The 20,105-nt window shown below is 41.2% G+C and overlaps 1 protein-coding gene across 3 annotated transcripts in view; it reads right to left on the minus strand.

The window, feature by feature from the left end:
* Window positions 1-111: 111 nt before the first annotated feature.
* AFF3 (ALF transcription elongation factor 3) overlaps window positions 112-20,105 on the minus strand; it is a 336,736-nt gene continuing 316,742 nt past the window's right edge. For all 3 annotated transcript variants that reach the window (XM_083821502.1, XM_083821501.1, XM_083821503.1), the window contains exons 16-21: window positions 19,828-19,964; window positions 17,695-17,766; window positions 15,035-15,128; window positions 11,961-12,010; window positions 11,619-11,833; window positions 112-10,238 (exon numbers count right to left, since the gene is read on the minus strand). In XM_083821502.1, the coding sequence (XP_083677628.1) occupies window positions 10,117-10,238; window positions 11,619-11,833; window positions 11,961-12,010; window positions 15,035-15,128; window positions 17,695-17,766; window positions 19,828-19,964 (690 nt within the window). In that variant the 3' untranslated portion in view covers window positions 112-10,116. The remainder of the gene's footprint in view (window positions 10,239-11,618; window positions 11,834-11,960; window positions 12,011-15,034; window positions 15,129-17,694; window positions 17,767-19,827; window positions 19,965-20,105) is intronic.

Consider the following 20,105-nt stretch of genomic DNA (forward strand, 5'->3'; position numbering starts at 1 on the left):
GCACAGGCAGCTGCGATGGGACCCAGAGGCTGTACCACAAAAACAGGCAAATTTTTCACTCGGAAACAAAGGTTTAAGAAAGAGACAGATGAGACGTACTTGAGACGGAAGGATGTTGATTTCATGGTTTATTGTCACATTAAAAAAGTAATCTTACTGATGAATTAATATTTGCTTTTTAATATAAAAGTGCTTATTCTTACAAATCCTTAAGGCTCATTCTGTTACATTACAGTAGGATTTTTCACCATCCCAGAAACTGTGCTACATGAGTTTTATATGAACTGTGGACATAGCAAAATCTCCAAACAGTAAAAGAAGTAGTTAATAATTTCATTGCCTTTGTACACATGAACCTGTTTAGTCGTGTAACAAAATTTAACATGAAGACAAACAAAAGCAAAATTTTCTTTTACTTTCTAGTTTGGCTTGGAACTGATCCCCATAAGATTTCTGATTTGCTTGAGTGACTGGAACCAATACAATTGTTTCTGAATCTTAATTTTTTACTTGTACAGCAAAAAGGAAGGAGTGAGGCAGACAACTGTTACAGATGTAATATTTACCCTATGTTTCTTACTACAGAAAAAACAAGAAAAAAAGGAAGGAGTACCAAGCACAAGTGCTGTTCATACATGATATATTTGTTTTGTAATGTCCCTATGTTGTACTTTTTCCTAGGTAAAGCTCCCACTGAAGCCAATGTGAGTTTTGCCTGAGGGAGGAATAACACCAGGGCTCTCATGGGGAATATTTTAGATTAAGTGGTTTATTACGTTTTTGTCTCAGAATGGAAGAACGAAATAGGTGAAAGTTACTAAAGCTCTTGTTTGTATTGATCACAAGTGGAATATGATTTGTGGCATATACTATAATACACAGATAAGAATATAAGATATTTATTTTTAATCATAATTAGAGCTATATTAGTTGGATGGGTGGTAAATTTGCTATTTCTACTTTTAGATATCTATTTACTGTAAAGACCATTTGTTTTCAATAATTGGGTCAAAATGCAGTAACTAAAAAATTACCTAATGCAAAAGATAAAAATAATTTAAAGTATTCTGGAGCAAGGGGGGAAATGCTAACTGATCTAATAAATAAGGCAGTTTAAAGCATTTGTGACTGCTACAGTGATATATGTACATATCTTACAGCATAAATTACTGTACAGAATACTCCGTTTATTAACCTGTGTAAACAATATTGCCTGCAACGTAGGGATGTGTTGTGGGATTACTCTCACTGGAAAGATAAACTGCTATAGCTTTGGCAGGGTGGGTGAGGCTTCAGAAGGAACACCCTCAGAGAGAAAGGTAAGCAATGTTTTATGAGATGTAGATGAAGCCATATCGTCTTGAATAATTTTACAAAAAGAAAAAAAAAGCCAAAGTTTGTTGCAAGAAATGAAATATGAAAATACACAAAAATAATTCTGGTCACTATCTGACCCTTGAGTACCTCAGCTGAACGGGGGGGTGGAGAGCTGCAATGTGGCAGCACCCACCATGTGCTGCCTGCACGTCCAGCACATTGACCGAGGGGACTCTCGGTGGCTGGACCTCACACTGGGACCCCTACATCGCCGTTTCAACCACTGCTGCTACCCTTAGAAAATGGGAAGGGAATTGTGGTTACTGTCATTATTGCTGCCGATTGGATAAGTAATGACAAAGCAATGACAAATTTAAACATCCTCTTATTTTGGCTGCCCTGTACTCTCTTCCCTTTTTATTTTCCTTGCCCACCTGCAGTTTGGTTTGGTTTTGGCTCTGTATGACGGCAGCTCTTTGGAAGAAAGTCTGTGGGTCACTCCCTGTAGGACGCCCGCTGTGACAGGGCCCTGGTCAGCAGGCATCGCTGCCGCCCAGGCTTCGATCAGTAATGAACACAGCGGGGTGGGGAGCTGCCCTAGGTGAAGCATGAGTCCTGGTACGGCCATGTGTTGTTGCACTGGTTATTATCTCCATCCGTTGTGGCCAGCAGAGAGGCCCTGTGTGGAAGGCCTGGCTTGGCCATGACCAGGTGTTGGCCTTGGGCCAACATGGAGAGGAGCCCTGATGCCTCTCAACTCTTCTGCCTCATCTTCTGGAGGAGCTGCTATGGGACTGGCAGCGTGCAGGCAGGCCACAAGTGTTAGGTGGCCTTGTGTTGCCTACAGATTATTCGCTGTAGATAAAACTGCAATGTTGTTCGAGTTCTTTCACATCATTTGTTGAATTTCCATAGAAAGTAACATTGGCCCCTTGTGGGCTGATGGCCAGCCTGATCTCTTTGACCATCTACAGAAACACTTTCTTCTGTTAAAAAAAGCTCTACTTTCAGGCAGCGTATGCCTGAGAGAGTTTACTAAACAGTAAAATATATTTTCTGGATATTTCAGTAATCTTAACAGAAGAAAGGTGCGCATTCAATCCTCGGGGACCTTTGGATTTGGGCCTAGTGAGTTTGAGAGTGGGCTAGGGATTGTCCATGTCCGAAACACATGTTTTAAACACTTCAGAAATAAATTTATTTACCTCATATGTATTTTCCTGCTTGTCTGCTCCCTCAGCCATACCCTGCCTCAGCCTACCCCATGGTATTTTACCAGTTTCAGCAGGCACTCTCAGTAGCAACAGGTGCAGTCATAAACCTGGGGTGGGATTTGTACTGTCTCTGTATCTGAGCTCATCACCTAGACTCCCTCTATAGCCAGTGACAGAAACCAGCACTTCTAGGGTGTATTTCTTCTTGCTTATTTTAGACTTTCAGTATAGGATGAGGTGAAACCCACCTTCTGTGTTTAAATCAGGACTTTTTTTTTTTTTTCTCTTCCATTCCAGCTTCTATTGCTATTTAACCCTGGAGAATCATTACAAGGCTGATTGCATGGTCTCAATGACCTACAGAAAGTCCTTGTACAGGTGTGAGGCTACCAGTTCCTGCTGGTTCTACTGCAGGGTCGCCAAATTTTGGTGCTCATTCAAGCAAATCAGTAACACCTGAGCCAAAGGCCGCTGGCCCCGGTGGCACAGCTGCAACCCCTCCAGTTGCACTGCAGTTGCACTTGGGGTATCTGAGTCACCAGCACTAAGGGCTGTAGGTCCCGAGATTAGTGCCCTCTCTCATCCATCTGCTCACCCAGAGAAGAAGAGTTGGTCAGAACTTGTGCATGGAGTCATCAGCACTCACCATCTCCTCCTAAGAAGGGAACTAGTTTCTTGCTAGCAGTAACGGGAAGAAGGTGGGCGCTAGTCCCACCAGTGGGGTGGGAACAAGAAGAAAACAGAAAGGTCCTGAGCTGCTTGGAGCAGCTCTGCTCTGTCCCTTGTCCTGTGCATCACCAGCCCGGGCTGGGAAATGGAGTTGGGGCTGAAAATTGTGGGGCAGGGGAAGCTGCAGGGAGAGCAGACTGTGTGACCAGGGAGGTAAAATGAAAGTCTGAGGAGATGCAAGGTGCACTTGTATTGATGATGGCAGTAATTAGCTATATGTGATTTCCTGGGGAATGCCAGGCAGCTTTTTATGTGAGCAAAAGGAAGATGGACTTCTTTGTCATGGGTGAAGGCAGACTCCAAAATCTCAACTGCAGATGAAATTATTCTTTTAAAATGCCAACATTTTTAGGCATAGAAGTGGGAAAAAAGACTAAGAAGGGCCCTTACTTTGGTAAATCTTATCCACATCTAGCTTGTCCCCACAGGAAATGTTTCCCTTCATGTCTGTGGCTAGGGTGAAGATTCCATAAGTAAGAACAAAAAGACAAGTAGTGCTAAGTAAGGAAGGATTTGCTTGTACTGCCTGAATAAGACGAACAGCAGTAGAAACATTTTGTTGATTTGACTGGTGTTCAGTCCTTGGTGAAGTGTTTTACTCTTGACTTCTAGAGGTAATGTGTCAGAACAGAGCACAGAATTTAACCCTATGACACTGGTTGATGATGGCATGATTTGGGAAGGCAACGTTGTGCTCCAACATATCTGACTTCCCGGATTAGAGACTGGTAATGTACATCACTGACAGATGGATATTTTATGAGAGGCACTTTTTTTGGTTTTGTTGTTCTGATAAGCGACTAGTCCTCTCTGTAATGCACCATTCTAAAGGACAGTATCTATTAGTCTGAATTCATTTCAAGCCAGATTTGTAGTAACAAATAAGTCGAACTTTTCTGAGGCTGTTCTGAAAAACACTCTTGGTAAGACTGGAAAGGCAAATTTCTTTTACAGAAAGACAAAGTGTCTTATATACAAAAAGAATTTGTAATTCTTAGGATGGCTCCCCACCACTTGGTTAACCTACACCGTTTGTCCCAGAATCACTGTTGTGGCTCTTGCTTGCTATGAGGATCAAAGTTACAGATACTCTGGGAATGGCAATTTCACGTAGACTGCAACTCTATGACTCCCTTCAGTATTAAGCACTAGTTTTATATACTCTGGTGCTTACACTGAGAGTTTAGATGATATTTAAGGAATTTGAGGGTCTTGTAGCTCTGGACTCAGGGGTGAAATTCATCCAGTGTGCTTAGCAGTCTTTTCCATAGCTCTTCTACAGCACTTTCCTTCTGAGGACGCAGTGTGATTTGCAAACACTAATTAATACTCATAAAACCCTATGAGGCAGATAAATGTTAAGTATCCCTGTGTTAGTACATATGAGAAACATGAGACCTGAGTGCCTCATGATCCGTGCTGTTCTTTATATTCACTCCCCAAAAGGAATATGTGCCCTGGGACAGAGGAAATCTCCCATTTTTTTTGTCATTCCCTTGTTTTCCTTGGACCCAGTGAAGCCCTTTCAGGGTAGCAGGGATGAGTCTGGGATTCAAGCTACAGTGTGCAAGGTGCAAGCTACACAGATCAAGAAAGAGAGCAAACCTTGCTGTATTTGCTGCTGGTTTTGTGGGGGAAAGCAAGGCTCTTTGTGCAACCCGTGGGTTACTTACTCCATGCTCCAGCACATCGCTTGAAAGGCAGCTTGGGCTACCAGAGAAGAAAACATCCCTGAAAGGGCACTCATACTTGAGGACTTCCAAGAGCAAAGGAGGTGGACAGCAAGCAGAGGAAAGGAATGACTTAAGAAACGTCTCCAGCTGAATCTCAGTGAGGAAATCCATAGTCTTTTGAAGGAACGATAGAGCCTCGGATACTCCAAATCTTGGTATTTTTCCTCTCTCTAGCTTTAGTGAGGTGAGGGCAAACAGGGCCTACAGTAGCCTTCCCAGTTAGTTAATCAACCCTGAGAACAATTGACAGCATGGCAACCAGTAAGGCTGGAAATGGAGTCTCGGCCTTAGAAAGGGCAACTGGCAGCTTTAGCGGAGACATGAAAGTAGCTGAATCTTCATGCTAACAGTATTGGGTGGGAGACATTGCTCTCTGGTTTTCTTCACATAAGATCATCCAAATGCTTTTCTAAATGAATTCTGACAAATTTATCTATGGTTACATGCCTTCCCAGCCCTCAGTGCATAGCACATAAGCTAATGTAACAATTATAATTATGATACTGATCAGACCTATCAGGCCTTTTTAAGACATGAAAGTCAGACTAATTCTCTAGTTTCGAACACAATGAGTTCAAAGATGTGATGTAAATGCTAACAGAAAGATATTAAAACGAGAGGCATGTTAGGTCTACGCCAGCCAAACCTCTATCGTTATCTTAACAAGTTCATATTCTTCAAGCATTGTTTGTATTTCTATTGTGCCAAGAGATTTTATTCTTTAGTTTGAGGATTCTCCCTGGAGGTGGGGAGGGAAACATTGCTATTGTTGTGAAAAAGAAACATTTCTTTTTGACGTATTAAGCATTAAGCAGATTATGCAAAGGCAAGGCATATTGCAGAAGGAGAAGTTCTTAATACAGCTTTGACATGAACCCATGACCCTCAGAAGATTTAGGAGAGTTAAAAAAATGTATTACTTTGACAATCTTCTAATTTGAAAAAAAAATCTTCCTGTAGAAATTCTTGGAACTCACCCCCATTATTTACATAAAATTCAACCTTTCCTGCTTAAAATCATGAATCATTTAATGTCACATCTGCAGGGTATCTGAGACAGACACCATTAATCCAAGTCATTTTGCAAATTCCAATTTCATTTGGATTAAAACCTACAACTAAGTCAGTGAATAGTATATACTGAACATGCGTTAAGGCTGGCGACTACTGAAGTCTCTTGGGTAGATAAACTAAGCACAGATTAGCCAGGTCTAAGTATATGCCCTCATCTAGGGAAAAAAAAGATATCCTGACATTTCAGTGATGTAGATTTGAATCAGTAGCCATGAAAAATGGTTGAACATTTGTATTACAAAAGAGATACTATGGCACAGTCCCGAAGGTGCATTTCTTATAAATTAATTAGCTGCACAAATTATTTTGATAACAGTTACTGCAGTTCTGAGGTGATATGGCTGCTCAGTGATGAGTACTTGATGATCAATGGTAGGCACTAATAATATCTTTCATGCTGAGTGACTTTTATTACTATTTAGATTTACAGTATATACATACATGTTTGTATCTACACTTAGGGCTTGATCTTCTTAACCTCCTTTACCTAAGGTCTTCTGTTCACTGAAACCTGTTCCTTTGGAGCCCTGTGATATTTGGATGAAAGAAATAGGCAAGCAAGGAGCTGGGGTATCCTGCCACGTGTCAGGGGGGACTCTGCTTGGCTTTTAGCCACTCTTGAACCTCTGCATATAATTTGTTCTTATCTGTCATTCATGCCACCATGGAATACTATAAACGATTAAGGCCAAGGGGTCTGCATGATCTTGCTGTCTGTGAGGATCCCATAGGCTGCACTGCATTTCTTGCATTTACCTGCAATATATAGTTCCTTTGAATGCATTCCCATTGCTTCACCAGCCTCCCCCTCCAGGTATAATCCTACTAGGTTTGTACGGACTAACTTCTTACTTTCACAAAATGAACCTGAAAATGTTAGTGTAAAGAAGCCTGCATGTTCCTGGACTTTTACAACTGGCTGAAACAAGTAAACATCTCTCATTGAACCCCAAAAAAGTCCTTGGACTCTATTGATCTCATCCAGAACACACAGAGCACCTTTGAGTCATGTTGAAATGTCTAAAACTATTCAGGTTCTTAATGTGGAGCATATGCTTAATTGGACCAGACCTAAAAGCTACATAATCTTTTCCAAATCTGGCCCTAAGAAGACGAATGAAGTATTTGTTGTCACCGTGTCACATTCAGCTCCAGTCATCTAAACTGCAGCAACCATTATACAGCAAAATAGCCCACACAGAAGAGTATTCTAAATAACCTCTACAAAACACAGCTGTAAGAAACCCTACAGAGAGGAGGCCAAAACTTCTAATTCATTTATGTCTAGTTGGTTTATGTGGCTGCTATTTCATCCTGTTACACCACCAGAGGTTAAGGCTTGGTTGTGCTCATCGGACAACATGGATGATGCCAGCACAATACCTAAAAAAACCAGTGTTTTTCCATGGAAGCAGTGGGTATTTTAGCTGGAATAATTAAATATAAGAACAATGTACAAGAAAGGACAATCATCTGCAAGAGATCCTTAGTACCTGGAAACATGTTACAGCAGGACAGCATTAATTCTTGCATTTCTTTGAAGTTGCTTGACATATTACATCCATACAAAGAGTTCATCGTGATTAAGAAAAATATCCCGATCTTAGTAAAATAAACATGCTTCAAAGTTCCATACTTGAAACTCAAATGCCACGTGTGCAATAAAACTAAACTCCGTTTAAGGCAAGTAATATATGTCATGTCTAAAATTTCTCAACATTAAATAGCAACAAGGGCTCCCAAACCCCCAAACTTATCTGAAGATAAACATCATAGGCACCATCAAAGAAAACAGAAGCAAATCTAATCGGAATTTCACTTTCCTGATCTGAGGAGAAATCCCACAGTACCTTCATATGGTATTGAAGCAGCTGATGGAATCTGCTGCTGCTAGTCTAGTACATCATGGCAGACTTCCACAGCTGGAGATCAGGCAAGTAATAAACAGAAAAGGCACTGACCAAGTTCTCCACGATACTCGGCACCAAACAACTTGTGTTCCTTCTAGGGCGGGTGACTGGAATTAAGAGTGACTGGAGGACTCGGAGGATGCGTATTTTGTCATTTAAAGGCAGGTCCATGTCCACTCTTAAAGCCAGCCACGCTATAACACTCAAGGCTGTATTAAGAGGTTACCACAGCCTGAGCTCAGGAGTTCTCCTGGGCAGGATCTGAGCATTGACCGGCACATAAAATTGGCCTGGCATGGCTTGGGGCTCAGCAGTCCCTTGGAAGTTACCCTGCGGAGCTGCTTCGAAGAACAGAGTGACGTGCTGAGTCTGAGCAGTAGCTGCAGTTATGGTAAGTAGCCTAGACAAAAAAATGCACGTACGTAGGGCTCTGTGTGTTCTCAAGCCTGTTCTTTACCACAGGGTAAATACAACCTTTGTTCTACTGAGCAAACGTGCCACTTTGTTTGGTATCTTTTATATATATATATATTTTTTTTCAATGCATCTCTTCAAAAATCGGGGAGGAAAAAAAAGGCAGCAAAGACCAATCAATCAACCATCAATATCAGTGACTACTTCTACTTGTATCTTCTGTTGAAAGAGTTTTTTGCAGTCATGTTTCCTTAATATATTTGTAAATTAGAATAGGAAATAACAATCAAAGGGTCCAGTCAGTGACTTGGGCAAGAATAGTCAATTGAAGTCACCAGGGCTGTTGACTTGAGTAAGGGCTGCAAATCTGATTGCAAAGCAAGCAAAAAAAAATTTTGCCAATAACAGAGGAAGAAAACTAAATGTGCCAAAACCACTGAAAATGGACACGAATGCACTAAATGCAAACACAGTTGGTATGACCTGGCCTTGACCTCAGCTGACCCAAATTAAACTCCAATCATTGTGGGATTAATTCTTCTGGCACAAAAAACATAGCCTGTCAACAGGAACAGAAAACATCCAATAAATCAAGAAACATTAAAGCCTCGTTGAGGATTATGGATGAAGAGTGAGAGGATTATGATAGGAAACAGTTCTTAGCCTGATGAACAGCAAACTCAGCTTCCCAGATAAAGGAAATTGCATGTAATGTTCCCATATACCCTTGAAGAACAGGCTGTGAGCTTCTGCTAGATGACAAAGATATGAAAATCGAAATCTGTAAGATGAAGCCTTCCCATGCAAAGCCAACAACTCTTACAGATATGTCTCTGTCTGTATGCAGCTGAAATTAACACATTTTCTTTACTAAGTGGATTGCAGGTTGCCATATTTTTTCATTTATCTATTTACTGTCAGTAACAGAATGCAATTTTCCACCATCTCTTTTAAAAGTTCTTGCTATCAGCATATCTGTTTTCAGGCTTTTTGCCCGATACTGCAGGTTGTACTGTTGGTACGGAGCTGAACAAGAGGTAAAGTTATTTAAAAAGACAGGAGATAAAGAAATGCATGCAATTTGTTGAAAGTTATTGCACATGAAGGAATGCCGTCTTTCTCCAACTTAATGCAGACTACACAACTCCTCTGTGTGCCCCAGTGGGGAGGTTACAGGGAGATGGAACATTATTGTTGGAACTTCTGTGAAGTGTCCGTGCTCGCAGTAAAAGTTCTCCATGGCAGAGATTTGCCCTCATTCATTCCACTTCAGGAAAGCCCTCGTATATGTGCTTAAGCTGTACTGAAGTCAGTGGGATTTCGGTACAAGCTTAAAGGTAAGAGTCTGCTGAGAGCTTTCCTGAATAGGGATTTGTGCTTATTGCACTTGGTTCAATCAACCCATGAGATTTGGTTTCTGAGTTTGTCAGCACATGAATAGAAAGGGTATGTTTTGTGCATCAAGATCGATCAGTTCTTCTAGTATTTCTAGGGTATGAAAATGTTTGGAGAGCGGTACAGAACTATTCATTCTGAAAAGACATCATTGTATATTGTACATATGCACAGATACATGTCTACACTCAGAAAAATTTTGCTCAACATTGAAGAAATATTCACCTTTGTTTGGATCAATGCTGTGGTTGACTATTTCTGTAGCACAGTGTCCAGAATAACTGAATTATCCATGAAAGGTATACAGTCCACGTGAATGGCACACAGTCATTATGACAAGTGAGCGCTATTCCGCACCCAGTGAAGTCCTTGTTGAGTGTACTGAACTAAATGCTCCATACTGCTGTGCAAGGTGATAGGTCCCATCAATGCATCCAAGTCATTAAAAAAATCTACAGGGAGAGAAAAAAGATTCGGCATCAGAAGAGTGAAGCTGTGTTTGCTACTTGTCAACCTTTAATAGATTTTATTCTCTTGCAAATTGAGTCGAGCTGAACGTTTCATGGGAATGAAAGTTTAGTGCTGGTGAGATTAATTTTAAAGCCCTGTGGTTCATGATGTTACAGGCTGATGCACAACAATTTTCTTTTGAAAGAACAAAACAGTGAGTTCTTCGGCTTTGCCTTTCATTAACTTCCATTGTCTTGATAAAGCAAACAGATGCTGGGCAAGATTTATTCTGAGATTAAGGACAACTAAATATAAAAGTCTATACACGTTTGTCTATACATATACTAGACATCTAAACTACCTTGATGGACAAATAGAGGCCTATACAACGTGGTCATCCCAGTCTAAAGAGTAATTTGCTTAGCTAGCCACGAGGGACTTAATTCAGTTGCCTATGTAGAGGCATATAATGCCCATTTGAGATATCCTCAGGCAGTTGATACATACAGTTTGGGCTGGCAGATCTAACACAGGACATACATGAGATTTCTGGAGCAGCAGCGTAGGAAAGGACACCTTAAAGAGCATTTGGCAGCTATTGTCTGGCAACTGTATTGTACCCCTTTGTCATCTTCGGGGTGAACTGAGCAGCTCTTTGAGCTCTGCTGTTTGTATTGAACAAAGCTCTATCAACTGTAATGGGATATTAGCCTCCCAGCTCACAAACAGACATCTACGCGTAGGTGTCCTCATTTTGATTTGAATCCTGCCATAACCCTGTCTTAAATACGTAATTACATAGCCTAAAAAAACAAGGAATGCTTTATCATCATCAGAAGCTGAGGCACCCGCTCAGGGAAAGCAGCTCAGCTGAGAGAATTTTGCTTTGAAGAGGGAGTGAGGGCACCTCATTCCCATCTGTGTCTGCTTGGGGGTAAGCTGGGTGGGTGGGTGGAGAGGTGTTCATTTCTTCTGCAGAAAGGAAGGGTGCTCCTGGTTTTTGACACGGTCTGGTTAGATGCATCCCATCCAGCTCCATGACTCTGGGGGACAGAAAGCTGCCTTTACTCTCTCAAACCTTCCTATCCAGAATGACATAGATGGCAGTGAACACTGCATGCAGCTCTGTGACCTGTCTGCCACCAGTCCTGACCAGTTGCAGAAAGAAAAAAGAAGTTGGTGATATAAAGATGTTTCTGAGTGACACAGCTATCAAAATTGCATTTGGGGGCAATTTTGGGACAGGCTAGGAACAGGCTGAAGAAAAAAAAATCACCTCTGCAGTCCTACTTTGCAGATAAGTTTCCTATTAAAACAGTTATTTTTGTCATCAAAATCATGTGAGATTCTTCTAGGGTAGTCCTTTGCCTTGAATCACTCACCTCTATTTTCCTTGGCCAGGTTGTCAGCCATCTCCCAGTAGTCATAGCTGTGCAGGATGCTATTGGTGATGCTGACGTGGTTGGCAGCCATCTGATGAATGCGCTGTGGGATGCTGATTATAGGAGATGGGGAAGGGGCCCCTGTGCTCCCCTGGGATCCTACAGAGCTCACTGGAGAAGGGCTAGGGGACATGGGTGATGGAGTTCCTGTGCTCCTGAAATCAGATGTTAACACCATTAGTTAAGAGGATGTTTGGTTCAAAAACACGTGAGTATCAGAACATACTGCAGAAAATATCTGACAACTGATCTGAGCTAAGTTTCCGTGTGACATGAACTTACTTTCCACTGGTACCCCAAGGAGATGGGTTCTGGGCAGCTTTTGATGAATTCTGTAAAGGAAAAATAATTCATAATACATATAACTTATGTAAAACAATGAAATGAAAAACAGTAAACAGTATAAAAGTAAAAAATTTAAGAAAAAATGGTGCAGATAGATGTATGTAAATCTTACAATGCAATAAACCCACTGAGCCTGATTTGGTGTTGTGATGAAGCAGTACTGTAGCTCAGACTCAAATCACATGCTATTAAACACCCAGGGTTGGGGCTTGTTAGGAAAACATGTTAATTGATACTGAGCCTTTTCACAGAAATCCTGGGTGTTCAGAAGAAAGTGCTGTTAGGACTCTGTGAGGTTTAGGCTGGAATTTCTTGCAATAGAAAAAAAATACAGAAAACCAAAAGATCACTCAGTCTGCAATATCCCTTTTCCACCAGTCATGGGACTGCTACCAGAAACCCAGAAACTTTTTTTTTATTATTCTTTTTAAAAAAGGATAGCTAGTCATATAGAAATCCTAAAACACTATTTATCCTGCTTGCTCTCCTGTGTCCTGTTCTACTGTTTAGCAGGCCTCTGAGTTATGAAAACAGATTCTGTTTCAGGATTTCAAGGCTGAATTTTTCTTAACTTCAGTGCTAGCTTTGGGGTTTTGTTGGTCCGGTGCCAGCAAACCTGCATGTCACCTGGCATTATCGGCGATGTTTCCATATACACAGTGATCACATCCTCTCTTAACCTGTTCTCCGCTAAGATGGACACACCACCTGAGCCTCTCTTCAAAAAGCTTGTTTACTCTGTTTTGACGCATTCCCTGAATTCCCTCTTGTGTTCCCAGATCTTTCGTGCACACATGAGAACTGGCTATGGTATTTTAGCAGTATTCACATCAGTGCTGTGTGTGCCCTGGCATCCTTCCTGCATTTTGACACTGGGCCTTCTACGTCGTAGCTAACTGGTATGAAAAATTAACTTTGGAGTGTCCTACAGTGGGCTCTTCCTTCAGTGTTATTATTATTATTATTATTGGTCTGTTTCAGAACTACTGGCCTTCATCCTTCTAGTGTAAGAGAAACTGAGTATGTGTAAATTACTTACAGAGTTGGAGGCAGGAAAATGAGAAAATCAAACTGGAATCAAGGGTACTTCCACTGTAAATTTAACTATCCTCTGCCTTATTGTACAACTTCAGAAAACCTTTTTCCTCATGTTTTAGGTGTTTTACTCCAGCCTCTTTTCAATTCTGCACCAGAAGGGTGCAGTAAGGATTCTGAAGAGAGTGCAATATTGTAAGAGACCATCTCTTATCCCACTTTGCTTACTGCTACCCATTCTCCTGGTTTCTTTATACTCTGGGATGTGTCTAGCCCCTGAATATCTGTGGCTTCTTTTTACTTCTCTGCTGCTTTTTTTTTAAAATTTATATATAATGGAAATAAAATACTTGAAAGTAGATTTAAACTCTTTTTCTTTTCCAAAATAAAAGCATGTCTAATTTTACCTGAAAATATGTGTGACATGGTTTAAAATCTTTCTTTGATTGATAATATGTGGAAGTTCTTAATGTAGTCAGCATTTCACGTCACTTGGTTTTGAAAGCTTTTAGATACCAAATACGAAATGAGTGGAGAATTGGCTTGTTTTCCACCGAAAATTATAGCAAATGGATTTTTTTTTCATTTTTACTTTCAAAGGTGAAAATACTTTCTAATGTGAAACTACAATATCATTACATCGGCAGGAGCTCTGCAAAAAACAAGCTTATCTTGGCTATAACAGAGTAAAAGTCCATTTTATGTTTGCTGTGAAACAGTTTCTGTCTGCAAGTAGGAGACATTTTACATGGTTGAGAGCCTGACCATCCTGTTCTTAATGCAGGCATTCTCTGAATTGGTAAAGAAAAATAAAGTGTTATAATGGGCACATATTTCTTTCCCCTGAAATCAAGTCATTGTTAGAAAAACATAACGCTGAATTATATATTGCTAAATTTTTAGAAGCAATTACAGTGACTTCAATTTCAGTTTGACAATAACAGATCTGTCAATTTCCTTCACTGTCTTTTTGTGTTTAGAATCTGGTCATGAATGTTTGTGCTTGTATTTGAAATTTTTTATTAACAAAATGTCAAAGGATGGATGTTTTTCATTTCAAGGTATATTCTTCTGAAAAAAAAAGAGTCCTGTGTTTAAAGACAAATGGCTATTCAGGTTCCCAAAACAGTTTGTCTTAAAACATTTGTATGCACATATTTTTTTCTTATTTTAAAGATAGAGGCTAGTTTTCTGTTTGTAGATCAAATGCTGGATGGACTGACTGCTATGAGGGCTCCATCAGAAAGGTTTCGTTCTTGAGTTACTTTCAGAGGAAAAGAGGAAAGTTGTCTGTCAAATAAAATACATTAAAATATGTTGAATGACTTCTTGTCTTATTCAAAATAACCAGGCTGTGGTACTGGCAGAGAGTGGAGAAGGAAAGTAGTAGCAGGTGGAGCAAAGCAGGAAGGGGAAGCCAGCAGTGCTGGCAAGTTCAAGGCAGGTGGTTTGGTTGCCTTCTGATGCGTTTGTATGACTGAAGTCAGTGTGGGCTCTTTGCCAGTTCCTTGGGTGAGAACATGTCCCATTGCACTGTCTTACCTATGAACGCTGCTAAGTGGACGCCCTACAGCTGAGGACTGATCTGGATCAAAGCCATCAGCTCACAGGAAGTCTAGTGGGAAGTGTAATCCTGGAGGGGATCCTTAGAGCAAAATCTCCAAAACCTATTCACAGCAGAGCAGGATAGCACTAGATAATTGATTAAAAACAATCTGAAAATGCCTGTTTGTTGGTACAATAAAGTTTTTATCCTTTGTGAAGGGCCATGACTTGTATATTGCAAAGAGGGGCCCTCATGACGGCAATATATCTGAATGGAGACCAAGTATTGCCATGGGAGTCTGTAGCAACGTTTCCGTGGACTTGACAGGAAGAAAACTAAACCCAGCACAACTATTGTTTTGTTTATTTTTAGTAAAATTCTGTATTTACTATAAAGATGCACTGATTTTAAAATGTCATAAAAAATGTACCTTAAAATACTCGATAAGCGCTTTCGAATACTTGACAGCATGGTCTCTCTTGAGTCGGAACATCCTCCAGTACAGAAGGGCCAGGCAGCGGTAACTAGAACAAAAGGGAGAGCAGAAGGTAAGGTGTGCCCCCAAACAGGAATCCCGGTGAATTGTCTTAAATTCCCAAACTAACAGGCAGTGGAAGGCTGGCGGCACCCTGCTTACTGTAATTATCAGCATTCTGCTAGCAGGGTGCTACGAAACCCACTGTGCTCAGCAGGCCTTGCACAGTTGGGTTCCCAGGCCTTGACCCTGACTTGGAGCCTGCACTCTTGGCCAAAGGCCTTGCCCATCAAAAAGTCATTACAAGCCTGGAACCCAACATAAACATCTTTTTATGTTTTATTTCCTTCCTTTTTGCAAACGCAAAGGCAGCCTTTTGGGGTGTCTTATCCTGGGAGTACAACAAAATAGCCTGGCACCTGTATAACGAACTGGAGTCGCTCTGGGTCCACTTTGTCGCCTCTTCCAGCAGATGGAGCCAGCTGGGAAACAGACAAACGCCTCAGACCTGTCTGCAGTTTGCAGGGCAAGCTCTGCTGTGGGAGGCCAGGCTGGAGGCTGTGGAGGAGCCTTGGGCCTCACGCCTGGTTTGTTCCCCGGAGGGAGCCAGGAGCAGGCTGAGAACCTCAGCATGCCGTAGGGAGCTGTCTGCCCCGTGCTCCTCGGTAGCCTGCAGCTACCTTTAATGCTACATAATTAAACGAGAGTAACAGCTATTAATTCTACATAAGGATAACTGATAATCAGCGCTTAATTTTACGTAATGATAACTGATAATCAGCGTTCAGGATGCACAAACTCCTGTCTTCAGTACTGGATTTAGGCGTGCCGGTCTATTTTCTGAAACAAGAATCACCACCACCTCTTCACAGTAAGATTTTTTGAGTGGAACGTGTGGGATCGCACCACAGCAGCATGGTTTTTGAAACACAAAGCTGGTGTGTTGCACTTCTCCTGTGGCCGCAGAGGCCCTATTTGTAAAAGCGATATCGGGTCTCTGAATCGCTGGGCGGCTCCAGTCAGGCAGCGCGGGGCTGTGCCCTGCTCCCCACCTTCAGGAGCTGCCCAGACCTCACCAAACCACCCCGCCGGGCAAGCGGCTCTCCAAAAAAACCCTTCCAGGCTCTCTCCGCCGCCGGCAGCCGGTGACTTGCAGCCGCTCGCCGCTGGAGGACAGCCTCTGCTCAGCAGATGGAGGCGGCCTGGCAGCGGCCTCCCCGTCCTCGGAGCTGCCTCTGTCACCTTCACAGGTGCGGGCACATGCGGGTGGTCTCTGCTTTTTCTTTTTTTTCTTTTCTTTTCTTTTCTTTTCTTTTCTTTTCTTTTCTTTTCTTTTCTTTTCTTTTCTTTTCTTTTCTTTTCTTTTCTTTTCTTTTCTTTTCTTTTCTTTTCTTTTCTTTTCTTTTCTTTTCTTTTCTTTTCTCTTCTCTTCTCTTCTCTTCTCTTCTCTTCTCTTCTCTTCTCTTCTCTTCTCTTCTCTTCTCTTCTCTTCTCTTCTCTTCTTTCTTTTTCTTTCTTTTTCTGTTCTTTCTTTCTTTTTCTTTCTTTTCTCTTTCTTTCTTTCTTTCTTTCTTTCTTTCTTTCTTTCTTTCTTTCTTTCTTTCTTTCTTTCTTTCTTTCTTTCTTTCTTTCTTTCTTTCTTTCTTTCTTTTTTCTTTTTCCCTTCCTTCCTTCCTTCCTTCCTTCCTTCCTTCCTTCCTTCCTTCCTTCCTTCCTTCCTTCCTTCCTTCCTTCCTTCCTTCCTTCCTTCCTTCCTTCCTTCCTTCCTTCCTTCCTTCCTTCCTTCCTTCCTTCCTTCCTTCCTTCCTTCCCCACCTAAGTGTTTTTAAAGCAATTTCCATTCGCATATTCTGTGCTCCTCCTAATCACACAGGAGACCCGTGACGAAGGGCATTTAAAAGAAATGAACACCTCTGAATATTTTGTTCTTTTTTGTACAGCTGATTAATTAGGACTCTTTATTTTTGGAGGCTAAAGATGCATTTAATTTGGATTTTTTAACAGATGGTTAATAGATGTTAAAAACACACTTGTTGATTGTAAATGCCCACTTACTGAGAATCAGTAACCATGTAATAGGTATTTTATGTATTAACTACATAGATATTAAATTAAAATTTGATTTTAATAACATTTTAGCATTTTACTACCAATCAGCAACCACCCTATAGAATTTAAGGTGCCTGCGTATATCCAGAACTCTCAATTTAAAAGGTAATCCAAGAGGTTTAATTATCACCATCACCGTATCTCTCTTCATGAAATGTAAATATAATTTACGATTATTGAGCCTAAAATGTCAGCCACAAAAAAATTACCAAACTATTGGCACAAAAGTACATCACTCATAAAAACAACAAACCATCAGGCATTTAAAAATTAATTACGCTGATGTACCATAGCTGATCTGTCACAGTCAATAAGTACGAATTGCTTATTTACAGAGACAGAATGCAGACCCGCTACAGGGATACAAGGGCTGGACCTTCCCGGAGCAGAAAGTACTCTCTTTGTTTCAATAGACAACATAATCCTATCTGGCTGCGTCCAGCATCTGATTTTCAAGAACTGGCTCACTGCAGAAGAGCCTTTTGAGGAAATCTTGATCTACTAACCATAATGCTGCCAGCTGTTTGTCTTCTGGCGTGGCGTTGGGGCCTGAGTGGGTTTTTAGTCTCACTGCGTACCTTGAGCAAAAGGAAAGAAGCCAACGTGAGTTAACTGAGACAGCTTTATATTACCAATCAGCTCCTGAGAGAGCTGTGCTGACCGATGTCATTCGAGCTGCCCCCTTACAAGTATTTGCTGAAGTTACCAAACACACATATCCTTTTCTGGTTGTGTTTTGGAGCTGTTTTGCCACGAACAGTACCTCCCTGCACCCCTTATACAGCAGTAATTCCCCTGACCATCCGTCAGTACAGCCCAGAGGGCAAAGTGTTGCTTCCTGGCTCGTGGTGCTGTCCTGCCACAATAACCTCCGCTGCCGTGGAGCCCGGTTACACGGAGTTCATGCAGGAAGGTTTTCACAGTGTTCGAAGGCAGACGACAGCCTGCCTTGAAGCTGGTGCTGCCCTCACCCTGCCAATTCTGAACGCGTCTACCTAGATTTGCACCTCCAAGCAGAGCACAGCAGAGGGGGAACATGTGGCTCGGAGCTATTTTTGCTCATATGACATTACATTCAAATTCTATAAATATTAAACATCCACAGAGGTAGCACTGCTGTTTCAAGAGTGTATGTGCTATGCAATCATAAATTAGTTTCTGGAAATCTTGGCTTCCAGCTGAATACCTGAACAATGGGCAAGGTTAGGACAACACACAGCGCTTCTGGGCTTGCTTCCAGAAAAATACCTGTTCCCTATAATTAGCTGCTTGTGGTTTTTCTTATCTTTGTTTTCAAACTTTAATCCTGATACCCGTGCAAAGATTCAGTGTGAACATTTTGTTTTAACAGGCATACCTGGTAAACCTAGTATATTTTTCTGAGCTGCACAGCAAGTGAGATCAAAAGCAATTCACACTACAACACAACCACAGCTACACACATTATTGAAAGCTATGGATCTGCAAGCAAAATTCATTTCCAGAGTTAGGACCATATATTTGCTATCATGAGAAAAGACAGGGCAGACAAAGAAAGAGCTCTCTGCCTGTGATGGCGCAAGTATTGAAAAAAAGAAGGGAAGAAATGCAGAGATGCACTGTACTATTCTCCTACTGAAAAAAATAAATTATTTTGTTTAATAACCTTCCAGTTAGAAAGCTGGCCTCAATCCACTGAAATGCATGAGAAGACAGCCCTAAGTGGAATAAAATGCCAATGGAATTGTTAACATATGTGAGAAAATCATCGCATCAACACTAAGTCCAAAAGAATGCAATTGTTTTAGGAGCTTTGCTTCATTATGAATATGATTAAGAAATAAACTGTTTTAATTTCAATGGACTTAGTGCTGACGAGACCTGCATGGTTGACTGTCCTGAGGAATTATGCCATGGTCACTGACAGTACAGCTTTTTCTGCTAGTGTGGCTGGACTCTCTCTCATGGACTCTCTCTCCCAGTCTCATCTCAGATACTGGGATGATTTTGACCTTTTTTTTTTTTCCTCTGCCAGAGCTGTCAGTAATGGTAACTACTGGTACTAAGTGTAATGGAGGAAAGAACTTACGAGACAGAAACTTTCCTCATAGGGACTGCAGGTCGGACTGAACTCTAGACTGTCCTATTTGGAGAGCCATGCAGCTGATCAATGTAGGGGTCTGCTTGAGTGAGAGCTGGACTGCTGTCAGGACTCCACTGTCTACAGTGGGAGCACACACACCAAATGGACCTCAAACGTCCATTTTTCTACCGCTGTTCACTTCTTCTTTCAGGTAACCATTAAACTGCAGTCTGAAACATGTTTCAACATTTTGCAAATTACTACTCCATGAGTGTTTTACTATTATGTAGCAGTTTTTTCCACTTTTGAGGAGCACAGGACTTATATCTTGAAACTCTTGAAGTAATTTGCAACTCAAGTAATATGAAAAGCTTTGTTTATTTTGCATTCTACACGGTTTCCTAATTTAATTTCCACTGAAACCACAGAAAATCCATACATGTTACATATGACTGACCAGGCACTTGGGAGGCCCTCAGTTCTCCCCTTTTACTGTATCTAGGGAATTATGTGATGATGTAGGTGAGCATGTTTGCACAAACAGAGTAACCCCTGCAGTCATCTCCTCCCTTCCTACCTGATGAGTTCAACTGTTTCTGAATACATTGTATAGGGGGATTTAGATTCCATTGGGCCTTGTTCCATTGCATTTCCACACTCAATAAACGATAATGCTGCTTCTGCATAATTCAGTGCCTTTCCAAACTTTTCCACCTAGAGGGAAAAAATAAGGACACAGAGAAATAGTGTAATCATCAAGATATGGTTACATTTGATGGGATTTTCTCAATATGAATTATAAACTTGACACAAGAGAGTATATCTTCAGATTCGTAAGTTTTCCTATGAGAAAGC

This window comes from Anser anser (genome assembly GCF_964211835.1).
Source record: "Anser anser genome assembly, chromosome: 1".
In the NCBI taxonomy this organism is placed as follows: Eukaryota; Metazoa; Chordata; class Aves; order Anseriformes; family Anatidae; genus Anser; species Anser anser.